The sequence below is a fragment of the Musca domestica genome, unplaced genomic scaffold (genome assembly GCF_030504385.1).
Source record: "Musca domestica strain aabys unplaced genomic scaffold, Musca_domestica.polishedcontigs.V.1.1 35, whole genome shotgun sequence".
NCBI classification, from domain to species: Eukaryota; Metazoa; Arthropoda; class Insecta; order Diptera; family Muscidae; genus Musca; species Musca domestica.
The window spans coordinates 8916786-8939008 of record NW_026712315.1 but is presented as its reverse complement, the minus strand read 5'-3'; the positions used below and the strand labels follow the sequence as shown (position 1 = coordinate 8939008).

General features: G+C 36.0%; 1 protein-coding gene across 1 annotated transcript in view; it reads right to left on the bottom strand.

The window, feature by feature from the left end:
* The window catches only part of LOC101895015 (cyclic nucleotide-gated cation channel beta-3), a 122133-nt gene that overhangs the window by 85742 nt on the left and 14168 nt on the right, over window positions 1-22223 (bottom strand). Inside the window, exon 4 of the mRNA XM_059125671.1 lies at window positions 15223-16265. Within this exon, the coding sequence (XP_058981654.1) occupies window positions 15223-16265 (1043 nt within the window). The remainder of the gene's footprint in view (window positions 1-15222; window positions 16266-22223) is intronic.

Sequence of the window (22223 nt, the reverse complement as noted above, 5' to 3'; positions counted from 1 at the left end):
GGTACCGTTATATGGGGGGTATACGGAGGCGTGGACCTGCACAGACAATTTTCTGCCTTTGGCTGTACTATCCATTACGAACTTCAAATACCAATTTTGAAACAATTCCGGTAAATAATGTCGCTAAAATCATCAAAATTCCGAAAATCGGGTGATACCATTATATGGGGGCTATATCAAAACGTGGACCTACATAGCCCATTTTCAATACCAAAAGCTCTGCAGACATGGGTAAAATTTTATCAACTTACTTCATTTTTTTCGGAAGCTAAAGCGATTTCCACAGACGGTCGGACATCGCTAAATCGACGTAGAATTTTATGCCGATCAAGAATATATAAACTTTGTGGGGTCTAAAATGTATATTTAAAGGTGTTACAAACGGAATGACAAACTTAATATACCCTCCATACTATGGTGGAGGTTATAAAAATACAGATTTTCCTTGAATGGAAAGCCATTCTTCTAAGGAAAGACCTTAAACAACTTGCCTGTGGTTGGAAGATCTTTTAAGTGGTTTTAACTGAAATGAGATATTTTACAACCAGCAGTAAATACCCCCAGTAGGTATTTTATGGAGACAGACTTTCTATAGCCCCCCTATGGATACGTATCTTTAACAGATGTTCTTCTGTCATAGAGGGCCTACTACTGTCCTGAAAAAATTTTATAAGCCATTTATGAATAAAATGGCTTCTGGAGGCCTTCTTTGAATACATTACTCTCCAGTAACGTTTATATATAAACGACCTTTTACATGTCTCCTATATATAGAAGGGTTTTTAATTTAATTTATTATACCCTACAACACTATGTGTTGGGGGTATTATAAGTTTGATTGGGCCAAAAATTATGTAACACCACGAAATATTGATTTCCCACATAGGAAAGTATATATGGATCTTCCTATCTCGCCGAGCTGAGTCGATCTAGCTATGTATGTCCGTCCGTCCGTCTGTCCGTCTGTCCGTCTGTCCGTCTGTCCATGTTAATTTGTAATCACTCTACAGGTCGCAATTATGGCCCGATCTTCACGAAATTTAGAATGGAGGTGGGGCTAGGGTCAGAATAGAACCCTATTTCTTTTGGAGATGATCGCCAAATGTTTAGGGGCTGAAATGGACCAAATACTAAAAAAATGTCGGATTTTGCAGTAGCTATACAGGTCGCAATTATAGACCAATCGACGTGGAATTTCGCATGTAGCTAGAGTTTAGGGCGGGGAAGAAGCCTACCAATTTGGGTGGTCATCGGATAATATTTAGCGGGTAAAATAGACCATATCTTTTTTGTTGAAAAAATTTAAAAATTTTCATTAAACCGCGAATATTTTATATCCTGGGGAAATCACAAAGCCATGACAAGGTTACTTCTGATCTTTACATTGATGTTAAGATCCAACAAATCGGATATATAGCAAAATATGTGCGATATATATGTCTATCAAAGGAGATATGCTTGAAAGATCTCATATATGTCGAGAACGGCTGAACTGATTTCGACAGTTCTCACTAATTCAGAATGGCCTCTTGGCAGGAAAGAAAAAACGTCTAAAAAAATCGCATAAAAATATCTCTTTAAAGATGAAAATATTGATTTTCTAAAATTTTCTCATATTTTCAATTTTGTCATATTTTTGGCATATTTTCATTTTGAATTAAACATTTGGTAATATTTCTACAGCTAACAAAACTAAGTAGTTAGGATATCAGGATATCATATACAGATCGCATTTATGGCCCGATCCTAACGAAATTTGGCATGGGAATCAGATGAGGGTCAGAATAGAAGCTTACCCTTTTTTGAGATGATCGCCATATATTTAGGGGTTGAAATGGACCAAAAAAACTGCAAAATTGTCAGGAGGTCGTAATTATTGCCCGATCCTCACGCACATTTGAATGGGGATTACCGGACATTGCAAAAACCAAGCAGTTTTGGATGGCCATCAAAAATATTCAATGTGTGAAGAGTTTGCCAACTTTTGTAGACAAAATACGAAAATGTCCATTCCAGTGACTTTTTGGAGAATTCACAAATACAGGAAAGACGCACTTCTGACTCTTTCGTTAACGCTGATTTGAAGAATATAGTCCAATGTCTGTATCTCATATAGATGTGTTTCAGTCAAAAGCCAATAATAAATGTTAATCTTTTGCCACTTCTGAGAGATTATAGGTCTTTGGGAAATATTCATTCCAGATCTAGGAAGACCATTTAAGTGCAACATCTACCAATAAATTGGAAATGAACAAATTAGTTTAAGTTGCTATTATTCGAAAAATAGAGAACGCAACCTGATTTTTTTCTTTTATTATTTGTCACAATATCTTGTGGAATTCTTTCGAGTATCTCGCCTATATAAACAGTATCGTTTATAGTGTTGTAGGGTATTCAACGGTCGGCCCCGCTCGACTGTAGCCTTTGCTTACTTGTTTTTTTATTTATAAAAGTCTTGACCTTATATGTCTCCATTACATCATCGAATTAAAAGAAATCACCCTTTTTCTCGAGTGCGTTTTTTTTATTGTCGCACTTTCATGTTACGCTATGTACCACATGTCTATGAAATGGGGCGAATACACTCACACACCCTTTTGTGTTTGTTCCTTCAATGTGACTGTCTGTAGATGTGTGAGTGAGTGCAGTGCAATTCTCTTACAAAGCATTGATGCTAAAAATAGTTACGGCAATTGTTTTTCTTCTTCTTTTTCTGTGCTATTTTTAGCTATTTTACCTTCAACTGAAACACAGATATAAACCCAGAGAACAATTTCAACAAACTATTCTCAATGGGATATGTGTGTGTAACTCAAAACCGGCAACATTCAGACTCACTTAGTCACTGACAATATATGTTACGGCTGAATAATGATGATGATGCGATTGTATGTGTGTGTGTGTGTGTATGAGTTTTTTGTGTCGACAACATTGGATAACATTGGCTGGCGTTTAGGGTCCAGTCGCAACGAAAGAAAAGGAAAACTATGGAACTGTTTTATAAGTTTGGAGTTTCTTTGTGACATTAACAAATCAAAGCTGTGAAAACTGTCTTGTCTTATCCTTATCAGTGTGAACTGAAAATAGTAGACGTTTTCCAATTCATATCTTGAGATTGTTCAAGGTCTCAGTCCAAGGTCAACCAAAAACCGGAAAGCATCACCCTGAAAAAAATTGTATTCGGATTGATATACATACATCTGGCAATACGCTTCACATAGCAGTGAATTTTGACGTATCAAGACAAATCATATATAGACTTTATAAAATATTTTGAAAACGTTTCTGTTTTACAATGTTCTTTGCTATTGCATTTAAATCAAATTGGTAACTTACATTTACATACGCGATCAAATTTGTATTTTGAAAAGAAACTGACTTTTAGGGTTTTCCTTTTTTTGAAATTTGTGATGGCAACACTGTTCGTATACGTTGCTGCACACATCACATGTCAGTGTATAAGACAAGTAAAACGTCATAACTATGTTTACTTTTCTATAAAAATACTTCTTGATGTGGGGGGTGGGGGGTGGGGGAAGTGCACCATTGCATTACAGGACTTAAACGTACATATTGGCATGTTTACACTATTTGTGTGCAGACGAGGTGAATGCATCTTTACAAACGCACATTACATTGTCCCCCACCTAATGGAAAGGTCTTTGAAGAGTTTCATTAAAATTTCTAGATGTGCTATTCAATTGTTCTTGATATTTTAAGGAAATCCGCTTATGTTGAAAAGCAATTTAAAGAGCTTGCCTTGATTTAATATCAAATTTATTTAGGCATAATCCTTATTCAATTTTGAACAAATTTTACTTATACAGGGTGAGATAAAAAAAACTGCAACCAACTTCAGACTGCTGTCATTTCTAAGCCACTCGTCCGAAAGCTGTTAACATTATTTCAACGACCGCTCATTATATTGTTTACAAGCGTACAAAAGCATTTTGGTGAGAATTTTCCAGTAAAAAAAAAAAATTATTCGTGATGAAATTCAAGCGTGATAGTGTGATTTCTTTATATTTGGCTGGAAGCCACATGTGGCTGTCGTTAGAGCACTCATTGAAATTCATGAGACAATTTCATAGGCCATTTGAAGGCCATAATTCGTGTCAAAGGTGACCAATTCGAACAAATCTAAACTTACTTTGAAATTTGATGCTATTTCCAACATTTTTGGCATTCATTCAATTAAATTCAAAAAAAAAAAAACCAGTAAGGAAAGCTCAAAAGTCGGGCGGGGCCGACTATATGATACCCTACACCACTATGCATATTTAGTAGAGCTCTCGTAAAAAGGTTTATACAGGGCATTTCAGAGCTCTATGAGATATTTGGTACAAAATCAAAATCTATCTAATTCCATCGTGCATTTTACGAACTATAGCTATCTCTGAACCGGGTTTCTCCAAATTTTACGTATTAGCTTCTAGACTGGTGATTTGGGCTGATATTGACCATTTAGTTCACATTTAACCCGAAATCGGATGAAGATATATATGGGAGCTATATCCAAATCTGAACCGATTTCGATAAAATTTAAAACAGCTATTTCTGTGCTCCATCTAATACCTGGTACCAAATATCACGGTTGTGAAGTGCATAGTAGGAATATGAGGGACTTAAAGATCAAATCGGATGAAAGATATATATAGGAGCTATAGCTATATCTGAACCGATTTTCTCCAAATTTGATATACTTGCTTCTAGGCCGAACTCGGTTGGGTGTGCCAAAATTCAGGTAATTTGGACTGATAGTGGATATTTGGTGCACATTTAACCCGAAATCGGATGAAGATATATATGGGAGCTATATCTAAATTTGATCCGATTCTCACCAATTTCAATAGGGTTCGTCCTTGGGCCAAAAAAATATTGTTTAGAAAATTTCATCTCAATCGGATAATAAATGCGACCTGCATTTTGTTCACAAGAATACATGGACAGACGGACGGACGGACGGACGGACGGACGGACAGACGGACTGACATGCATAAATCGACTCAGAAAGTGATTCTATGAAGGTTCTCAAAAGTAACTATGGGTCTATCTCGTTTCCTTCTCCATGTTACAAACAAATGCACAAAGACATAATACCCTTACCACTATGTGGTGTAGGGTATAAAAATGTAAAAATTACACCCTTCAACCTTGAAAAATAAAAGAACCAGGATGGAATTTTGGGTCCACTTCTATTTCTTGATAAAAAAAATCATAAAGATGTCGTAAAGGCCCTGGTGCCGGTTTCCTGCTAAAGTTGTTGTTAAAGTGTCAAACACCAAATTAAAAAAAGATCTGCCAAAATATGAAATATTCGGATGGACCTATTCAAGCAGTCTTCTGTCACAGAAGATAGAACCCATTAAAAACCCTACATTACTTAAACGATTCCCTTTGAAAAATATGGCTATAATCATCAGAATACCAAATATAGAGAACATGGGAGGCCATAGCAAAATGTGAACCTATATAGCAATGATCTGCCACAGGTGGTAGAACCCATTAACAACCCTAAATACTGAATTGTAAACAATACCGTATGAAAATGTTGTTTAAATCGTGCAAATACAGGCTGTAGTGGTACTTTTATATGGGGGCTATAAGATAACGGGGATCTATAGAGACAATGTTCTGACACAGGTGGTTGAACCCGATAAAAACTTTGAGTGGTCTTAGTCGCCAAAATGCAGGAAAACGTGGACCTAAATAAACAAAGTTTCTCCATAAAATCCATAAATTTCCGAAAATATCGCATATCAGGAGGTACAGTTATATGGGAGCTTTAGTACAATATTTTGCTACAAGAGGTAGACGCCGTTGTAAACTCTAAATTCAATATTTTCTGAAATCTAATATTTCCAGCTAGAATTTTACTAAACAATTTCTTCAAACCCACTACTTTCGAACAGAGATCCTTGAAATACTGTTTGAAAAAATCAACGACTTGTGGCTTAGAATTCAAACAAAAAAACACGTTAAAAAGCAGTAAGTCCGACCGGGCCGAACTTTGAATACCCTCCACCATTTGAAACAAATTTGAAAATTAAAAAAAAATAAATAAATAAAAAATAGAATCCGTTAAAAAATCTGCTATATCTGCTATAGCAAAATATGGACCTGCACAGACACTTTCCTGTCATAGGCTGTAGTATCCATTACGAACTTTAAATACTAAATTTGAAACCATTACAGTAAATAATGTTGTTAATATCATTAAAACACCGAAATTTGAGAGGTACTATTACATGGGGGCTATACTCAAACGTGGACACAGTCCTGCAGACATAATATAAATTTGAGTAAAATTTTATTAACCTACTTCATTTTGCTCGGAAGCTAGATTAATTTCTACAGACGGACAGACATCGCTAAATCGACATTGAGTTATATGCTGATCAAGAATATATATACTTTGTGGGGTCTTAAATATATATTTCGAGGTGTTAAAAACGGAATATACTCTCCATACTATGGTGGAGGGTATAAAAATAGAAAGATGTTTCATGTTTGAACAAAATCATCTCTCCTTGCCATATTTACATACATCTTGCCGGACAGATATTCTTCGATCGAATTGCCTTGCAACCGATTTAGTTCAAAGAAGCATAGGGACCAAAGCGATTGTTCTAATGCAACACATATTTAACGTATCAAACGCTGCTCGGTACCTGTAGTCATAAAGATAGAGATACAAACTAATCTAAAAACGTATTTTAAGGTTGAAATAATTTGTGATTTCAGAATCTTACTATTAAAAAATTTACTTTAGATTCTCATTGATACTTTAGAAATTCCTGATAAAAGGAATTGCGAATTCAAAATCTCCCAGGCCATATAAGGCGTTTCAAATCGAAACTAACAAATAAATCGATAAATTTTTAGGTTAATTTGGTCCTGTATTAAAAGATTCGTGTTTAAATGTTTCTTTTCTTCGAACACAACAACCTATGTCCAGACAATATAAAGAGTATTTCTGAAATATTTCGTCAGAAACCTGTTTTGTATTTAAACCATTTCGTGTGAAACGTTTTCTATGAAATTGTAATAAACTTTAGCCGAACTTTATCTATGCATCTCGACCGTAACTTGATATACAACATTCCACAACTAAAGTGCAACAAATTCAATAATACTTTCTCTCTCTCTCTCTCTATCTCACTCTCACCCTATCATCATTAAGAGCAGCATAACTTTAGCCTAAAAGTATGCACTTAGCCATAACCATAACGATTCACCCTCATACTCATAGACTCGATAGCAGTTATGGGAAAGCAAACAGAGTTCTTTTTTCATCACTACCAACAATTGTTGTTTTTTTTTTGTAGTTGTGTTTTTTTTAAATAAATAAAATTGGTGTACGCCAGAGGCAAGGAATGAAAAGTTGTAGAAAAAATAATAACAACAAATATTTTATATTTTGTCTGAGTATGGGTGTAAGCGTGTGTGTGTAAAAAACCTAAGTACCATACAGTGGCACGTATCAACGATACAACACGTTAACCCAACATTTTCTATGAAACAGAGATGCAGCGAGGGGAGTACACATATGCGAATACACACACAAACACATGCATGTGTGCGAACGATGCAAGGACATTGCCAGCAGCTGTTTTCTTCACTTCAAATCATTTATATTTCATATTTAGCCCCACGGAAAATACATAGACACTGCACACACACAGCAAATAGAGTACAAACATAAATATTTGTGGCGGGCTGAAATCCTCATCTGTAGATATTGTGTGTGCGTGATGTTTACTATAGGGGATGTAACTTTTTTAAATTGAAATTTAAATAATTTGAAATTACAAATAGGGAATATATCAAAAGCAATCATTATACCCTACAACACTATGTGTTGGGGGTATTATAAGTTTGATTGGGCCAGAATTTATGTAACACCTCGAAATATTGGTTTCCCATATAGGAAAGTATCTATGGATCTTCCTTGCTCGCCGAGCTGAGTCGATCTAGCTATGTATGTCCGTCCGTCCGTCTGTCCATGTTAATTTGTAATCACTCTACAGGTCGCAATTATGGTCCGATCTTCACGAAATTTAAAATGGAGGTGGGGTTAGGGTCAGAATAGAAGCCTATTTTTTCGGATTTTGCAGTAGCTATACAGGTCGCAATTATAGACCAATCGACGCGGAATTTCGCATGTAGCATGTAGTCATCGGGTAATATTTAGCGAGTAAAATAGACCATATCTTTTGTGTTGAAAAAATTCAAAATTTTTCATTAAACCGCGAATATTTTAAATCCCGTCGAAATCACAAAGCCATGACAAGGCTACTTCTAACCTTTACATTGATTTTAACATCCAACAAATCGGATATATAGCAAAATATGTGTGATATATATATTTCTATCAAAGAAGATATGCTTGAAAGATCTCTTATATGTCGAGAATGGCTGAACTGATTTCGACAGTTCTCATTAATTCAGAATGGCCTCTTGGCAGGAAAGAAAAAACGTTTAAAAAAATCGCATAAAAATATCTCTCTAAAGATGAAAATATTGATTTTGTAAAATTTTCTCATATTTTTTCAATTTTGTCATATTTTTGGCATATTTTCATTTTGAATTAAACATTTGATAATATTTCTACAGCTAACAAAACTAAGTAGTTAGGATATCAGGATATCATATACAGATCGCATTTATGGCCCGATCCTTACGAAATTTTGCATGGGGATAAGATGAGGGTCAGAATAGAAGTCTACTCTTTTTGGAGATGATCGCCATATATTTAGGGTTTGAAATGGCCAAAAAACTGCAAAATTATCAGCAGGTCGTAATTATCGCCCCATCCTCACGCACATTTGAATGGGGGTTACCGGACATTGCAAAAGCTAAGCAGTTTTGGATGGCCATCCAAAAAGATTCCATGTGTGAAACAGTTTGCCAACTTTTGTAGACAAAATACGAAAATGTCCATTCCAGTGACTTTTTGGGGAATTCACAAATACAGGAAAGACGCACTTCTGACTATTTCGTTGACGCTGATTTCGTTAAGGAATATATTCAAATGTCTGTATCTCATATAGATGCGTTTCAGTCAAAAACCAATAATAAATGTTAATATTTTGCCACTTCTAAGAGATTATAGGTCTTTGGGAAATATTGGTTCCAGATCTAGGAAGACCGTTTACGTGCAACATCTACCAATAAATTGGAAATGAGCAAATTAGTTTAAGTTGCTATTATTCGAAAATTAGAGAACGAAACCTGATGGTTTTCTTTTATTATTTGTCACAATATCTTGTGGAATTCTTTTGAGTATCTCGCCTATATAAACTATATCGTTTATTATAGTGTTGTAGGGTATTCAACGGTCGGCCCCGCTCGACTGTAGCCTTTGCTTACTTGTTTTTTTTTTTTTTTTTTTTTTTTTGTTGCAGAGAAAACTATGTTTAGAATTTTTTTTTTTTTTTTTTTTTTTTTTTTTTTTTTGCAGAGAAGACTAGGTTTAGAATTTTTTCTGAAGAATATGCATAGAATACGTAGAATATGCATAGAATACGTAACAATTCAATATAGATGGCCTTTAAAAATCAATGTACGTAAGACCTTTATCAGACCTCCTATGTACATACTGTTAAGATGGAAGGTCGTCCTAACATGAACCTAGTACAGAACTTCCAGAGAACTCCGCAATCCATGTGAGAATACAGGATCGTTGACGCCAAATTAGTGAAGGTTAGTTTAACGGGGCTGATGATGAAGAGACAATGGACACGGCTGCAGTCCAAACCTCGATATCAAGTCAAAGAGCGTCGGCCAAGCTAGACAACAGAGCTATCTGCTAAACGGTGTAGACCGCATATTTCGCATTGGTAAAAATGGCAAGCTTTTTCTTCAGTGAGAGAGATAGAGAGAACGACGGAATATTATTCATTAATAAAATATATGTCTTGCTGTGTTTTTAAAAACTAACCAAAGGCGGGGACCAACAGCTCCCCTGAGAGAGAGTGGTAAACTATGCAATCTATATGTGGTTATTGATCCATTATCCATTTTATACGGATATCTGATTACCAAAATGAAACTTATACGACTGTGTTAGAACAATTTCCTCCCTACAATTAGTTAAACCTATGGACAGCTCGCAGATAGTGAATGTTGTGAGCTTTTGTTGCCAAAAGGGATGTGAAGCCTAAGAAACTGGTGAAATCATGCTCAGTCCCCATTGACGATAACATTCGGGACAAAATAGAAATCAACCGGAAGTCTCTGCAAAGCGGCTCTATTAAAATAAGATCGCGGACTTCCCTCGCTCTATAGCCATACACTTCTGTCCAGCTAATGGAGCTGAAACCTTCTTCAAACGAAGAGTACACAGTTCCAAACCTACTCTTATATCTTAACACCACATGCCAAGAGAGACCTCAATATCAAATTTGAGAATTCCAGCCCTATCCTTTACTCAATACGAAATTTTGTACCATTTAGTACTTTTTGTAAAGTACTTATATCTTTATCAAATATAAAAATTCCAGCCAAATCCTTTCATCGAATACCAAATTTAGTATCATTTAGTATTTTCGTAGAAATTCAGGACAAATTTCCTAGCCACCGTCAAATCTCAAACATAAATATCAAATTTCTGTATTTTGTTTCTCTAACCCTTCACTCAATACCAAATGTAGTATCGTTCAGTACTTTATGTAAAACAAGTAAGCAAAGGCTACAGACGAGCGGGGCCGACCGTTGAATACCCTACAACACTATAATAAACCATACAGTTTATATAGGCGAAGTACTCGACAGAATTCCACAAGATATTGTGACAAGTAATTAAAGACAACCATCAGGTTTCGTTCTCTATTTTTCGAATAATAGCAACTTAAATTAATTTGCTCATTTCCAATTTATTGGTAGATGTTGCACTTAAATGGTCTTCCTAGATCTGGAACCAATATTTCCCAAAGACTTATAATCTCTCAGAAGTGGCAAAAGATTAACATTTATTATTGGTTTTTGACTGAAACGCATCTATATGAGATACAGACATTTGACTAAATATTACCAAATGTTTAATTCAAAATGAAAATATGCCAAAAATATGACAAAATTAAAAAAAATATGAGAAAATATTACAAAATCAATATTTTCATATTTTTATGCGATTTTTTTAGACGTTTTTTGTTTCCTGCCAAGAGGCCATTCTGAATTAATGAGAACTGTCGAAATCAGTTCAGCCGTTCTCGACATATAAGAGATCTTTCAAGCATATCTTCTTTGATAGACATATATATCGCCATATATCCGATTTGTTGGATGTTAACATCAATGTAAAGATCAGAAGTAACCTTGTCATGGCTTTATGATTTCGCCGGGAATTAAAATATTCGCGGTTTAATGAAAAATTTTGAATTTTTTCAACACAAAAGATATGGTCTATTTTACCCGCTAAATATTATCCGATGACCACCCAAATTGGTAGGCTTTTTCCCCTCCCTAAACTCCAGCTACATGCGAAATTCCGCGTCGATTGATCTATAATTGCGACCTGTATAGCTACTGCAAAATCCAACATTTTTTCAGTATTTGGTCCATTTCAACCCCTAAACATTTGGCGATCATCTCCAAAAGCAATAGGGTTCTATTCTGGTCCAAGCCCCACCTACATTCTAAATTTCGTGAAGATCGGACCATAATTGCGACCTGTAGAGTGATTACAAATTAACATGGACAGACGGACAGACGGACGGACGGACATACATAGCTAGATCGACTCAGCTCGGCGAGCTAGGAAGATCCATATATACTTTCCTATGTGGGAAATCAATATTTCGAGGTGTTACATAAATTCTGGCCCAGTCAAACTTATAATACCCCCAACACATAGTGTTGTAGGGTATAATTAATGGACACATTTCCGCAATCACTTCTAGGTGTGCAGGGTAGAAATAAATGCCTATGCCAATTTTCATATTTCAGTGCCAAACGTGTTCAACCAATGCCAAACGTCGTAATATTTAGTCGCATATATAAGTACAAATTTTTAAAAACTTCCTCCGCACTCCCATCCTACACTCCGCTAGTATTTTAAATTTCAAATTTCAGGATTCCATTACCGTTTTGTATTTTTCGTATACATGAGTACACATTTCCGAAAATACCCCTTTATAACGACTTCACTCCTCAATCTTTATTCCCATCCCAAATTTCAAGTTTTTAGCTCTACCCGTTCACATGATATAAAATTGTACCAAATGCAGTACCCAGCCTTATCTGATCTCTTCGGACAAAAAGTGATCCTAACCCAAAATTTCAAGATTCTAGCTTCGACTGGGCGTTAATGTCAGACAGTCAATTACTTTACTCTTTTTTTAGTATAGATAAGTCCTTTGGAAAGGCAATTATGTACAAAATATCTGTAGAGGCTTCGTTCTGTATGGAATAACATATATAGCGTTTGTTTGGCCTTTTCGGAAAGCTTTGGGAATTTTTTTTTATATTTAGAGCAGCTTTGGACGAAAACTCCTGGAGGCTGTTGGTGTGTTTTCTACATATAGATAACTATAGGATGCTCATTTTTATGTGACCCTATGAAGCTCTCCTATGGAAGAACCTTAGGAGCTCTTCTACTAAAAGTGTGGTTTGGAATAAGTGACTTCTAACAAACTGCTGTGCATAAATAATCTTTCAACCGCCTGCCATATATAAAATACGTTTCACATAACATTTGTAAACTCTTAAATGTTAAAAAAAAAAAAAAAACAACAGATGTAAACCCTTAGCGCATATTCGTTGAGGGAGGTTTCAAAAGAGTCGGCCAATATTGTCCATTTCGTATCTGACCCATATAAATATTACAACGGTCAGACGTTGGACTATATAAAATCGATTTGGATGAGAAATGTTGGAATGTCCGCGAGGTACTAGATATAGTGAAGCACGGTATTCCACTTCATCTGATATTGTTTGGGATATGACGTAATTAAAGAGGGTCGATATCTATCATCTTCGTATCAAATCATGCAATAGTAGAAATATAAGAATTATAAGTATAAGTGCGATATTTGAAGATAATTGAATGCCTATTTCGAAGGAGAAGAAGTGGACCGATAAATTCCATCTTCATACCAGATTATGTGCGGATAGAAATATTGAGATATGCTGAGCTTGGAGGGGAATCGGTAGCTCATTGCTAATTTTATGATCTTTATGATTATTCAAAATTTTAACCCGTTGTGGGGGAGGTATCAGTAGAAGTGAACAAATATATTCCATTTTCATATCAGATCTTGTGTTTGTATAAATATTGAGATGTGTCAAATTTGAAGGGAATCGGGCATTTATTTCACATTTTATAAGATTTATAGTTATTTATCATTTTATTGAACCAATAGTACCTGATGGGGTGGTCCGACATTGTCCATTCTCGCACTATATTTGTCACCGATATAAATATTAGGATGGGCCAAGTTTTTACAAAATCGAATTATCCTTTCGCTTAATTATTTTCTGTGAAGATTTTGACCCGTTGTTGGGGAGATACCAGACGGAGTGGAGCGATGTTGCCCATCTCTGAACTCAATCTAAGTTTGACAAGAATATGTATCAAGTTTGGACCAAATCGAGAATTATCGTGCGCACCCGCCAGTCAGAACAGAATGGTCTGAAACGACTCCAAAGAGACCTAGAGTCTAAAGCGGTTAATTCAATGAAGCACGTTTTGGCCGTATCAAATGATATACATACCCTCTATAGCCATAAGGATGAGGGTATATAGTTTGAGATGAAAAAACTGCAACCAACTTCAGACTGCTGTCATTCCTAAGGCACTCGTCCGACAGAAAAAAAAGTCCAGGAAAAAGTTATTCATGTTGGAATTGTCTGGAAAACGACAAGTGGCTATCGTTAGAGAACTTCGGCATTTAAATGTGAATAAATCTTTTGTATCTCCTACCTACGCTCGTTACCGAAAAATGTACAGTGGCCGTGGCTCTTGGGCTGAACATATCGCAATATTCCATTCGGCAAATATTAACAAATGAGCTCGGGGTAAAGCCATTGAAATACCAAAAAGTGTTAGAACATATTAAAGTCTTGGGCACGCAAACATTTTGGCCGTATACCTTGGACATTCCAACAGGACTAAGCACCATCGCAGTCAGCACGCGCCACCCAAGAATGGTTACAAAATGCCGTTCCTCGCTTTATTTCTAGCGCATAATGGCTACCAAATATCTCCGAATACCAATCCGTTGGACTATTGTGTCTGTAGTATTTTGGAAAGCAAGGTTGGCAGTAAAAACTACCAAAGTTTCGATAACGTCAAGCAAGTGCTTGGCCGGAAATGGGCCAAAATACCGTAGAGCAACATTCGGGCAGTGTGTGACGGTTTTCTTGGCCGTTTCAAGGTCATAGTTCGTGCCAATGGTGACCATTTCGAACAAATCTAAACTTATTTAAAAAATTTGATGCTATTTCCGACATTTTTGCTTTCATTCAATAAAATTTAGAAAAAAAATTAAAAATGATGGCGTTTGACTTTGTTACAGTTTTTTATCTCACCCTGTAATTACAGAAGATGTGCTATGCATAGTGGACCTCCTTTACAAATGAAATGTGCAAAAATTGTTTAAGTCAATCACCCAATGTGTGAAACCTCTGTGTACATGACTACTTCCTACTTGGGAAATTCCAAATGGATTATTAACATAAATATTCACAGTTTCCACATGTGTATCCTTCCATGTAAACATTACTGATGCTATGGACAACTAGACGTGTAACAGAAAAATAGATGAATGAACTTACAACTACTCGTTGGAAACTGTAACATAAGTACGAACATTTATCTCTATAATGCTATGTCAATGATTTCTTTCTGCTGTTGCTGTTGCAGCAATGTTTGCAGATATTCCAGATACACACAAACATCCACACTTTCTATATAGAAAACAAATATATGGATATTGGCTCAATCTTGTTGTGTGCAGAGCAAAGAAAGAGGTTAAGTTTGTTGAAATTGAAAAGTGTAAATATTTATGAATGCAAATAGGAAAATATAGTCCTAACTTAACGATTTTCTCTTTTTTTTTGTGAGAGGAGATGGAGATATTGTTAAAGTACTGCATGACATAACTTTATTTATTCAATAAATTTGATTTTTTACAATTATAAGTTACATTCGGCGACCACAAATCCGTTCAATAGGGGTTTTATTAAATTTTTATATTCCTTAGATTTTTTTTGACTTACCCTGAAATTCTTTGCGTGCCGCACTCACCGACGTCACAATGTTCGCCACATGCCCCAGCACCGTGGCAAATAGCATCAATCCAAATAGCAGCTGCAATATCACAAATACATATTCACCCTTCGATCGTGGTTTCGGCAAATCACCGATCGTTGTTAAAGCTAACGTACACCAATAATAACTCTGTAAATATTGTTTAACTACATCGGCCGACTCGGAGTCGTGGTAAACCCAGTTGCGCGAACCGAACCCATTGTTCTTGTGGATGATGTGATAGAGACACCCGTTCCAATGGAATATCACAAGCAGGTAGTGTATGAGCGCCAGCGACCGAAACAGATTCGGGTAATTCGTGTGGCGTTCGGTGCGATCCATGAATGCCCAGAACCGATAGATCTTGACTAAACGAAACGAGCGTAATATTGAATTAAATCCTATTGATAAGTATAAAAAATCCAATGGCAGCAAACACAGGCAGTCTATGTAGAATATCGTCGAGTTCATGTAGTGTTGCCTCAGCTTCGAGGCATCAGTCTGCAGGACACCGTCCTCCAGATAGCCGGTGCGAAAGTGAAAGAAAATATCGATGAGATACAGCAGATCTGAAAAGTAGTCGAGACAGAACCACACAACGATGGTCCGGCGATTGATCTCCTGGAAGGCGAATCGATATATGATCACCCAGAAGTTGTAGAGGAACGCCAGCGAGACCACCATGGACCAGTAGTAGCAGAGACGCCCCGCCGGATCGAAGACGAAGTGGAATTTTCGGGCCGCCGTAACGGCACGCAGGCGTTGCGATGGTGTGCGATGTGGTTGCTTTTTGTGCAGCGGCAGTTGTTGTGGCTGTGACATTGAGGAACGTTGCATGTGATGTTGCGAGGAGTGTTGTTGGTTCTGTTGCTGTTGCTGATTCGGATGCTGATGTGTTGTTGTAGTGTGTGACGACATCGAGGCAGAGTGTTGTAAATGATGGGAGGATGTCTGCTGTTGATGATGCTGTTGGGTCGGCGTTGATGATGTGCCGGAACGATTGCGGGGATATCTGCAATGACAGGGACAAGAAGTAGATGTTGATGTTAAAAAAAAGGTTTGGAGAAAAGTTTCCACTATGCAAATGGAGTTAAAGGTCTAGAAGTGTGGAAGAAATGGAAGGTTATTCAGAGTTAATTAATTAAATTAATTAAGTTAGTTTGTAAAATACAAAAAAAAAAAAATACAATGGAAAGGAAAAGGGAAATGGGAAAACTGTGGATGTAACTGTTTGTTGTTTTTATAGAGTTTAAGTTAATTAATAATTTGTATAGTATATCAAAAAAGTTGTAACTTTTTAGAAAAGGCAAAAATGTTTAAATTATCTTCATTGATTAAGGATACATGAAAAAGTAGGCAAACTTTGGGTAAAGATTTTTGACAGGTTGGTAAAAACTGCAAAATCTGAATTCGTAGATGCTATGACCATCCAATTGAGTACAGTATTGACCTGGATAAGGCCATTCCCGAAATTGTATTATTAAATCTTCCTTTCCTTGAATCTTTAAAAATATTATCATTTTGTCAATCTACACATAATATTGTTATGATTGTCAAGTTTGATGGAGAAAGATTTAAGAGAAAAGGTTTGACTCATCCCTCAAACTAAGATTTCCAATAAAAATTTTGAAAAACGTCTTTTGTTTCATTTTAAATGAAATCGTACAAAGTGTTTACGGTTTAAATAGAGTATAACTCAAAAATTTAGAAATATTTAATTAAGAATACTCGAGATTTGATTTTTTTATTTTTTACAGTATACATACAAAATCGAGCTATGTGTGGATAAAATAAAAAAAAAATTTCGACCAAAAAGGATAGGAGTCAATTGGTCTGAAGCATTCAGGTCTGAAGGTTTCTTGTTTTGGCAGATCTGAATATTATATTATTGCGTAGCAGTACTCATATTTCCGCATATCTTGCCTACGACAGGCCTGTAGCCATGCATCGACTTCATATTTTTTAATAGTATTGAAATACCACGAATTTCTGTAAGCAATTATAATATTATTTTGTGTTCAACAACAAAGAACTTTTTAAGCGCCCCTTCAAGAATTTAAAGAATTTTAGCAGTTTTCTATCAAACCTCATATCGCTCATTTTTATACCCTCCACCTGGAAATGAAAAAAATGCAACCATCTTCAGACTCGTCTGACAGCTGTTAAAATTATTCCAGTGACAGCTCATTATATTGTTTACAAGCCTACAAAAGCATTTTGGTGAGAATTTTCCAGAAAAAAAGTTATTCGTGATGGAATTCAAGCGCGATAGTTTGATTTCTTTAAATTTGGTTAGAAAACCACAAGTGGCTATCGTTAGAGCTCTCCAGCATTTAAATGTGAATAAGCATTTTGTGTCTCGTGCCATCGCTCGTTACCGTGATACCGACATATATTGAAAAATTAACTCAGATTAAAGCCATTGAAATTTCAAAAAGTGCAAGAACTTATGCCGCAACAGAAAGAAAATAGACTCAAAAGAGCTGAAGGATTGCTTCGCTTGGGCGAAAGTAAACAAACAAAATGATCGTGTTTTCTTGCCAAAAAGGTGAGCTGAAAATGTGCACCTTCGGTTGGCCACCAGAACTCAAGCGCCGGCCATGATGATGATGTGGGCCGCCATAACAGCCGATGGTCGCTCTCCGCTCGTATCAATCGACTCGAATGTCGAATATTATCGCGAAAATAATCTGGAGGCAGTATTAAAGCCTTGGGCACACAAACATATTTAGCCGCACACCTTAGACATTCCAACAGGACTCAGAACCATCGCACTCATCACCTGAAACAAGCGCTTCGTCGGGAATGGGCCAAACTACCGTAGAGCAGAATTAGGGTAGCGTGTGACGGTTTCATTGGTCGTTTGAAAGCCATAATTCGTGCCAAAGGTGACCAATTCGAACAAATCTAAACTTAAATTTGATGCTATATCCGGCATTTTTTTGCTTTCATTCAATAAAATTTAAGAAAAAGTACAATTATGGCTTTTGACTTTGTTGCAGTTTTTTATCTCACCTTGTATCTTTGAAATTTGGTTTGTAACATCCGTAAATATTCGTAGTAGATCCCATAAAATATTTATATTCATGATCAGTTCAGTTAAAGTTCTAGGTCGATTTAACGATGTCCGTCTGTCTGTTGAAATTACGATACAGCCAACTTTATTTGACATTTTGGCATTACATCGGTCCACCTTTTGACATAGCCCGCATATAACGGTACTTCCCGATATTCGGTGTTTTGATGATTTTTGCTAAATTTTTTCACGAATTTGTCTAAAAATTGTTATTTATAAATCATAATTGCATGTACAGGTACACCTTTTACACGTATAGCCCCATTATAAGGATACCTTCCGATATTCGGTATTTTGCCACATTTTTCCACGGATTTGTCTAAAAATTGGTATTTGTAGTTCGTTATGGGTACTAGTTCCAGCGGTAGAGTATTGAAAATATAGTTCCACATTTTCCTATAGCGCACTTTATAATGGGTGTCAAAACTATGTCCATATTGGTCAATGGTTTCCATACAACGATACCCATCGATATTAGGTATTTTGTTAATCCAAGTCACATTTACCCTCGAAATCACGTTAAATTTAGTATTTAAGACTCGGTTAGAATCTTTGTAGTTTAAAACTATCTATATAGGCTCCCGTTTTGTTATGCCCCTCATACAAAGGATTAAGTTATTTTTTTGTTTTGTTTTTTTTGTAAACTTTTAATGCTTTATCCTTCCGATCTTACTAGAGTTTGTAGTTTAAATTGGAACACGTTTGAATTTCAATACTTTTGTATAAAAACCTGTACTTCATATCGTTTGTCACATACTTTTCTATTTAAATAAAAACAAGTAAGCAAAGGCTACAGTCGAGCGGGGCCTACCGTTGAATACCCTACAACACTATAATAGGTGATACAGTTTATATAGGCGAGATACTCGAAAGAATTCCACAAGATATTGTGACAAATAATAAAAGAAAACCATCATGTTTCGTTTTCTAATTTTCGAATAATAGCAACGTAAACGAATTTGCTCATTTCCAATTTATTGGTGGATGTTGCACTTAAATGGTCTTCCTAGATCTGGAACCAATATTTCCCAAAGACCTTTAATCTCTCAGAAGTGGCAAAAGATTAACATTTATTATTGGTTTTTGACTGAAACGCATCTATATGAGATGCAGACATTTGACTATATTCGTTAACGAAATTGTCAGAAGTGCGTCTTTCCTGTATTTGTGAATTCTCCAAAAAGTCTCTGGAATGGGCATTTTCGTATTTTGTCTACAAAAGTTGGCAAACTATTTCACACATTGAATATTTTTGGATGGCCATCCAAAACTGCTTGGCTTTTACAATGTCCCCCTTTCAAATGTGCGTGATGATCGGGCGATAATTACGACCTGCCGACAATTTTGCAGTTTTTTTGATCCATTTCAACCCCTAAATATATGGCGATCATCTCCAAAAAGAGTAGGCTACAATTCTGACCCTCATCTTATCCCCATGCAAAATTTCGTAAGGATCGGGCCATAAATGCGATCTGTATATGATATTCTGATGTCATAACTACTTAGTTTTGTTAGCTCTAGAAATATTGCCAAATGTTTAATTCAAAATGAAAATATGCCAAAAATGTGACAAAATTGAAAAAATATGAGAAAATGTTAGAAAATCAATATTTTCATCTTTAGAGAGATATTTTTATGCGATTTTTTAGACGTTTTTTCTTTCTTGCCAAGAGGCCATTCTGAATTAATGAGAACTGTCGAAATCAGTTCAGCCGTTCTCGACATATAAAAGATCTTTCAAGCATATCTTCTTTGATAGACATATATATCGCACATATTTTGCTATATATTCGATTTGTTGGATCTTAACATCAATGTAAAGATCAGAAGTAACCTTGTCATGGCTTTGTGTTTTCGCCGGGATTTAAAATATTCGCGGTTTAATGAAAAATTTTGAATTTTTTCAACAAAAAATATGTGGTCTATTTTACCCGCTAAATATTATCCGATGACCACCCAAATTGGTAAGCTTCTTCCCCGCCCTAAACTCTAGCTACATGCGAAATTCCGTCGATTGGTCTATAATTGCGACCTGTATAGCTACTGCAAAATCCGACATTTTTTCAGTGTTTGGTCCATTTCAACCCCTAAACATTTGGCGATCATCTCCAAAAGAAATAGGGTTCTATTCTGACATTAACCCCACCTACATTTTAAATTTCGTGAAAATCGGGTCATAATTGCGACCTGTAGAGTGATTACAAATTAACATGGACAGACGGACAGACGGACGGACGGACATACATAGCTAGATCGACTCAGCTCGGCGAGCTAGGAAGATCCATATATACTTTCCTATATGGGAAACCAATATTTCGAGGTGTTACATAAATTCTGGCCCAATCAAACTTATAATACCCCCAACACATAGTGTTGTAGGGTATAATTAATGGAACTACATTTGTGTCCTTGAAAAATGGTCCCATTGTCATTCCGTGGTACTTCACTTCATAGCCATGAACACCAAACGTTTTCATTAATTACCAATGGCCAATCAAATGGAATTACGTGCCACCTACTAATTTCGGGATATTTGGCACTCCCCAAACTAATTTTGTTTCTTTTACGTTTACCCCTATGCCCCTAATGACTTCTATTTTCCACTCACATTCCGTATTCTGTGTTACGGCAATTTGTGAAATTCCTCCTTCGTTTTCTGTGGAAAAGTGCACACATTTGCACTTTGGTAGGAGTTCAGCATTTTTCGAAAATAATCAAAGAATCGAAACAACAAATACATTGGAATTGGGATAATCTCAGTCACCAACAGAAAACCCCCAGGGAAGTTAAACACCAATACCAACAACAAAACTCAAAAAACACCAATGTATCAATGGGTTTTTGGACTTTACACTAAAGTCAGCAATTTTTCAAATGAACTTTTGGATCGGCAATACTCCATCACTTTGACAACTTTACACTGCACTGCAAGTGAGCAGGGCTGGCAGCTGGAAAACACACTTCGAACACTACTTGAATGTTAACACAACCATGGTGCCACTGGCTGCCAACTTGGACGTCGGTGTTTGGAGGTAAAGCAATAAATGTGAAGTAAATCTACGTTTCACTTTGGGAGTCATTTCATTTTAGGGGAATTTTCTAAAAAGGGGTTGCCGTCAAGCAGCAATGTCAGTTTAAGTATTTTTGAATTGTTGCCTTTTTAAGTAAATTCAAAAACCTTAAATAAAATGGAAAGGGGAAATATTATTCTCAAAAAGTAAACGCGACGTTAAGTTCGCTCGTTGTTATGCCCGAAGCGTTTGGCTCAAAAACTTCTATAACATGAACAACTTTCCAAATCCTGTAAATAATAATCAATATCTCGGCAAAAAGTACTATATCCGCTACGAATTTAAAACAGTAAGTTGTAGCCCATTTAAAAGAAAAATGTGGGCTGGACATATAAAAAACAAAAAAATTGGAACAAAGGTTAAAATTAAATTAAACTAAAACAAGTAAAAAAGCTGTAAGTTCGGTCGGGCCGAACTTTGAATACCCTTGGACTATTGTGTCTGCAGTATTTTGGAAGCAAGGTTGGCACTACAAAATACCAAAGTGTCGATCCCGCTTCGCGGGAATGGGTCAAAATACCGCAGCGCAACATTCGGGAAGCGTGTGACGGTATAATTCGGGCCAAAGGTGACCAATTCCAACAAATCTAAATTTATTATGAAATAAAATTTTATGCTATTTCCGACATTTTTTGCTTTTATTCAATAAAATTAAAAAAATACAAGTAAAAAAGCCATAAATTCGGCCGGGCCGATCTTTGAATACCCCCACCATTTGAGACGAATTAGAAAATTTTCAAAAATAAAAATAAATTCCATTAAAAAATCTATTAAAATATTAAAACCAGTAAAGAAAGTCCTAAAGTCGGTCGGGGCAGACTTT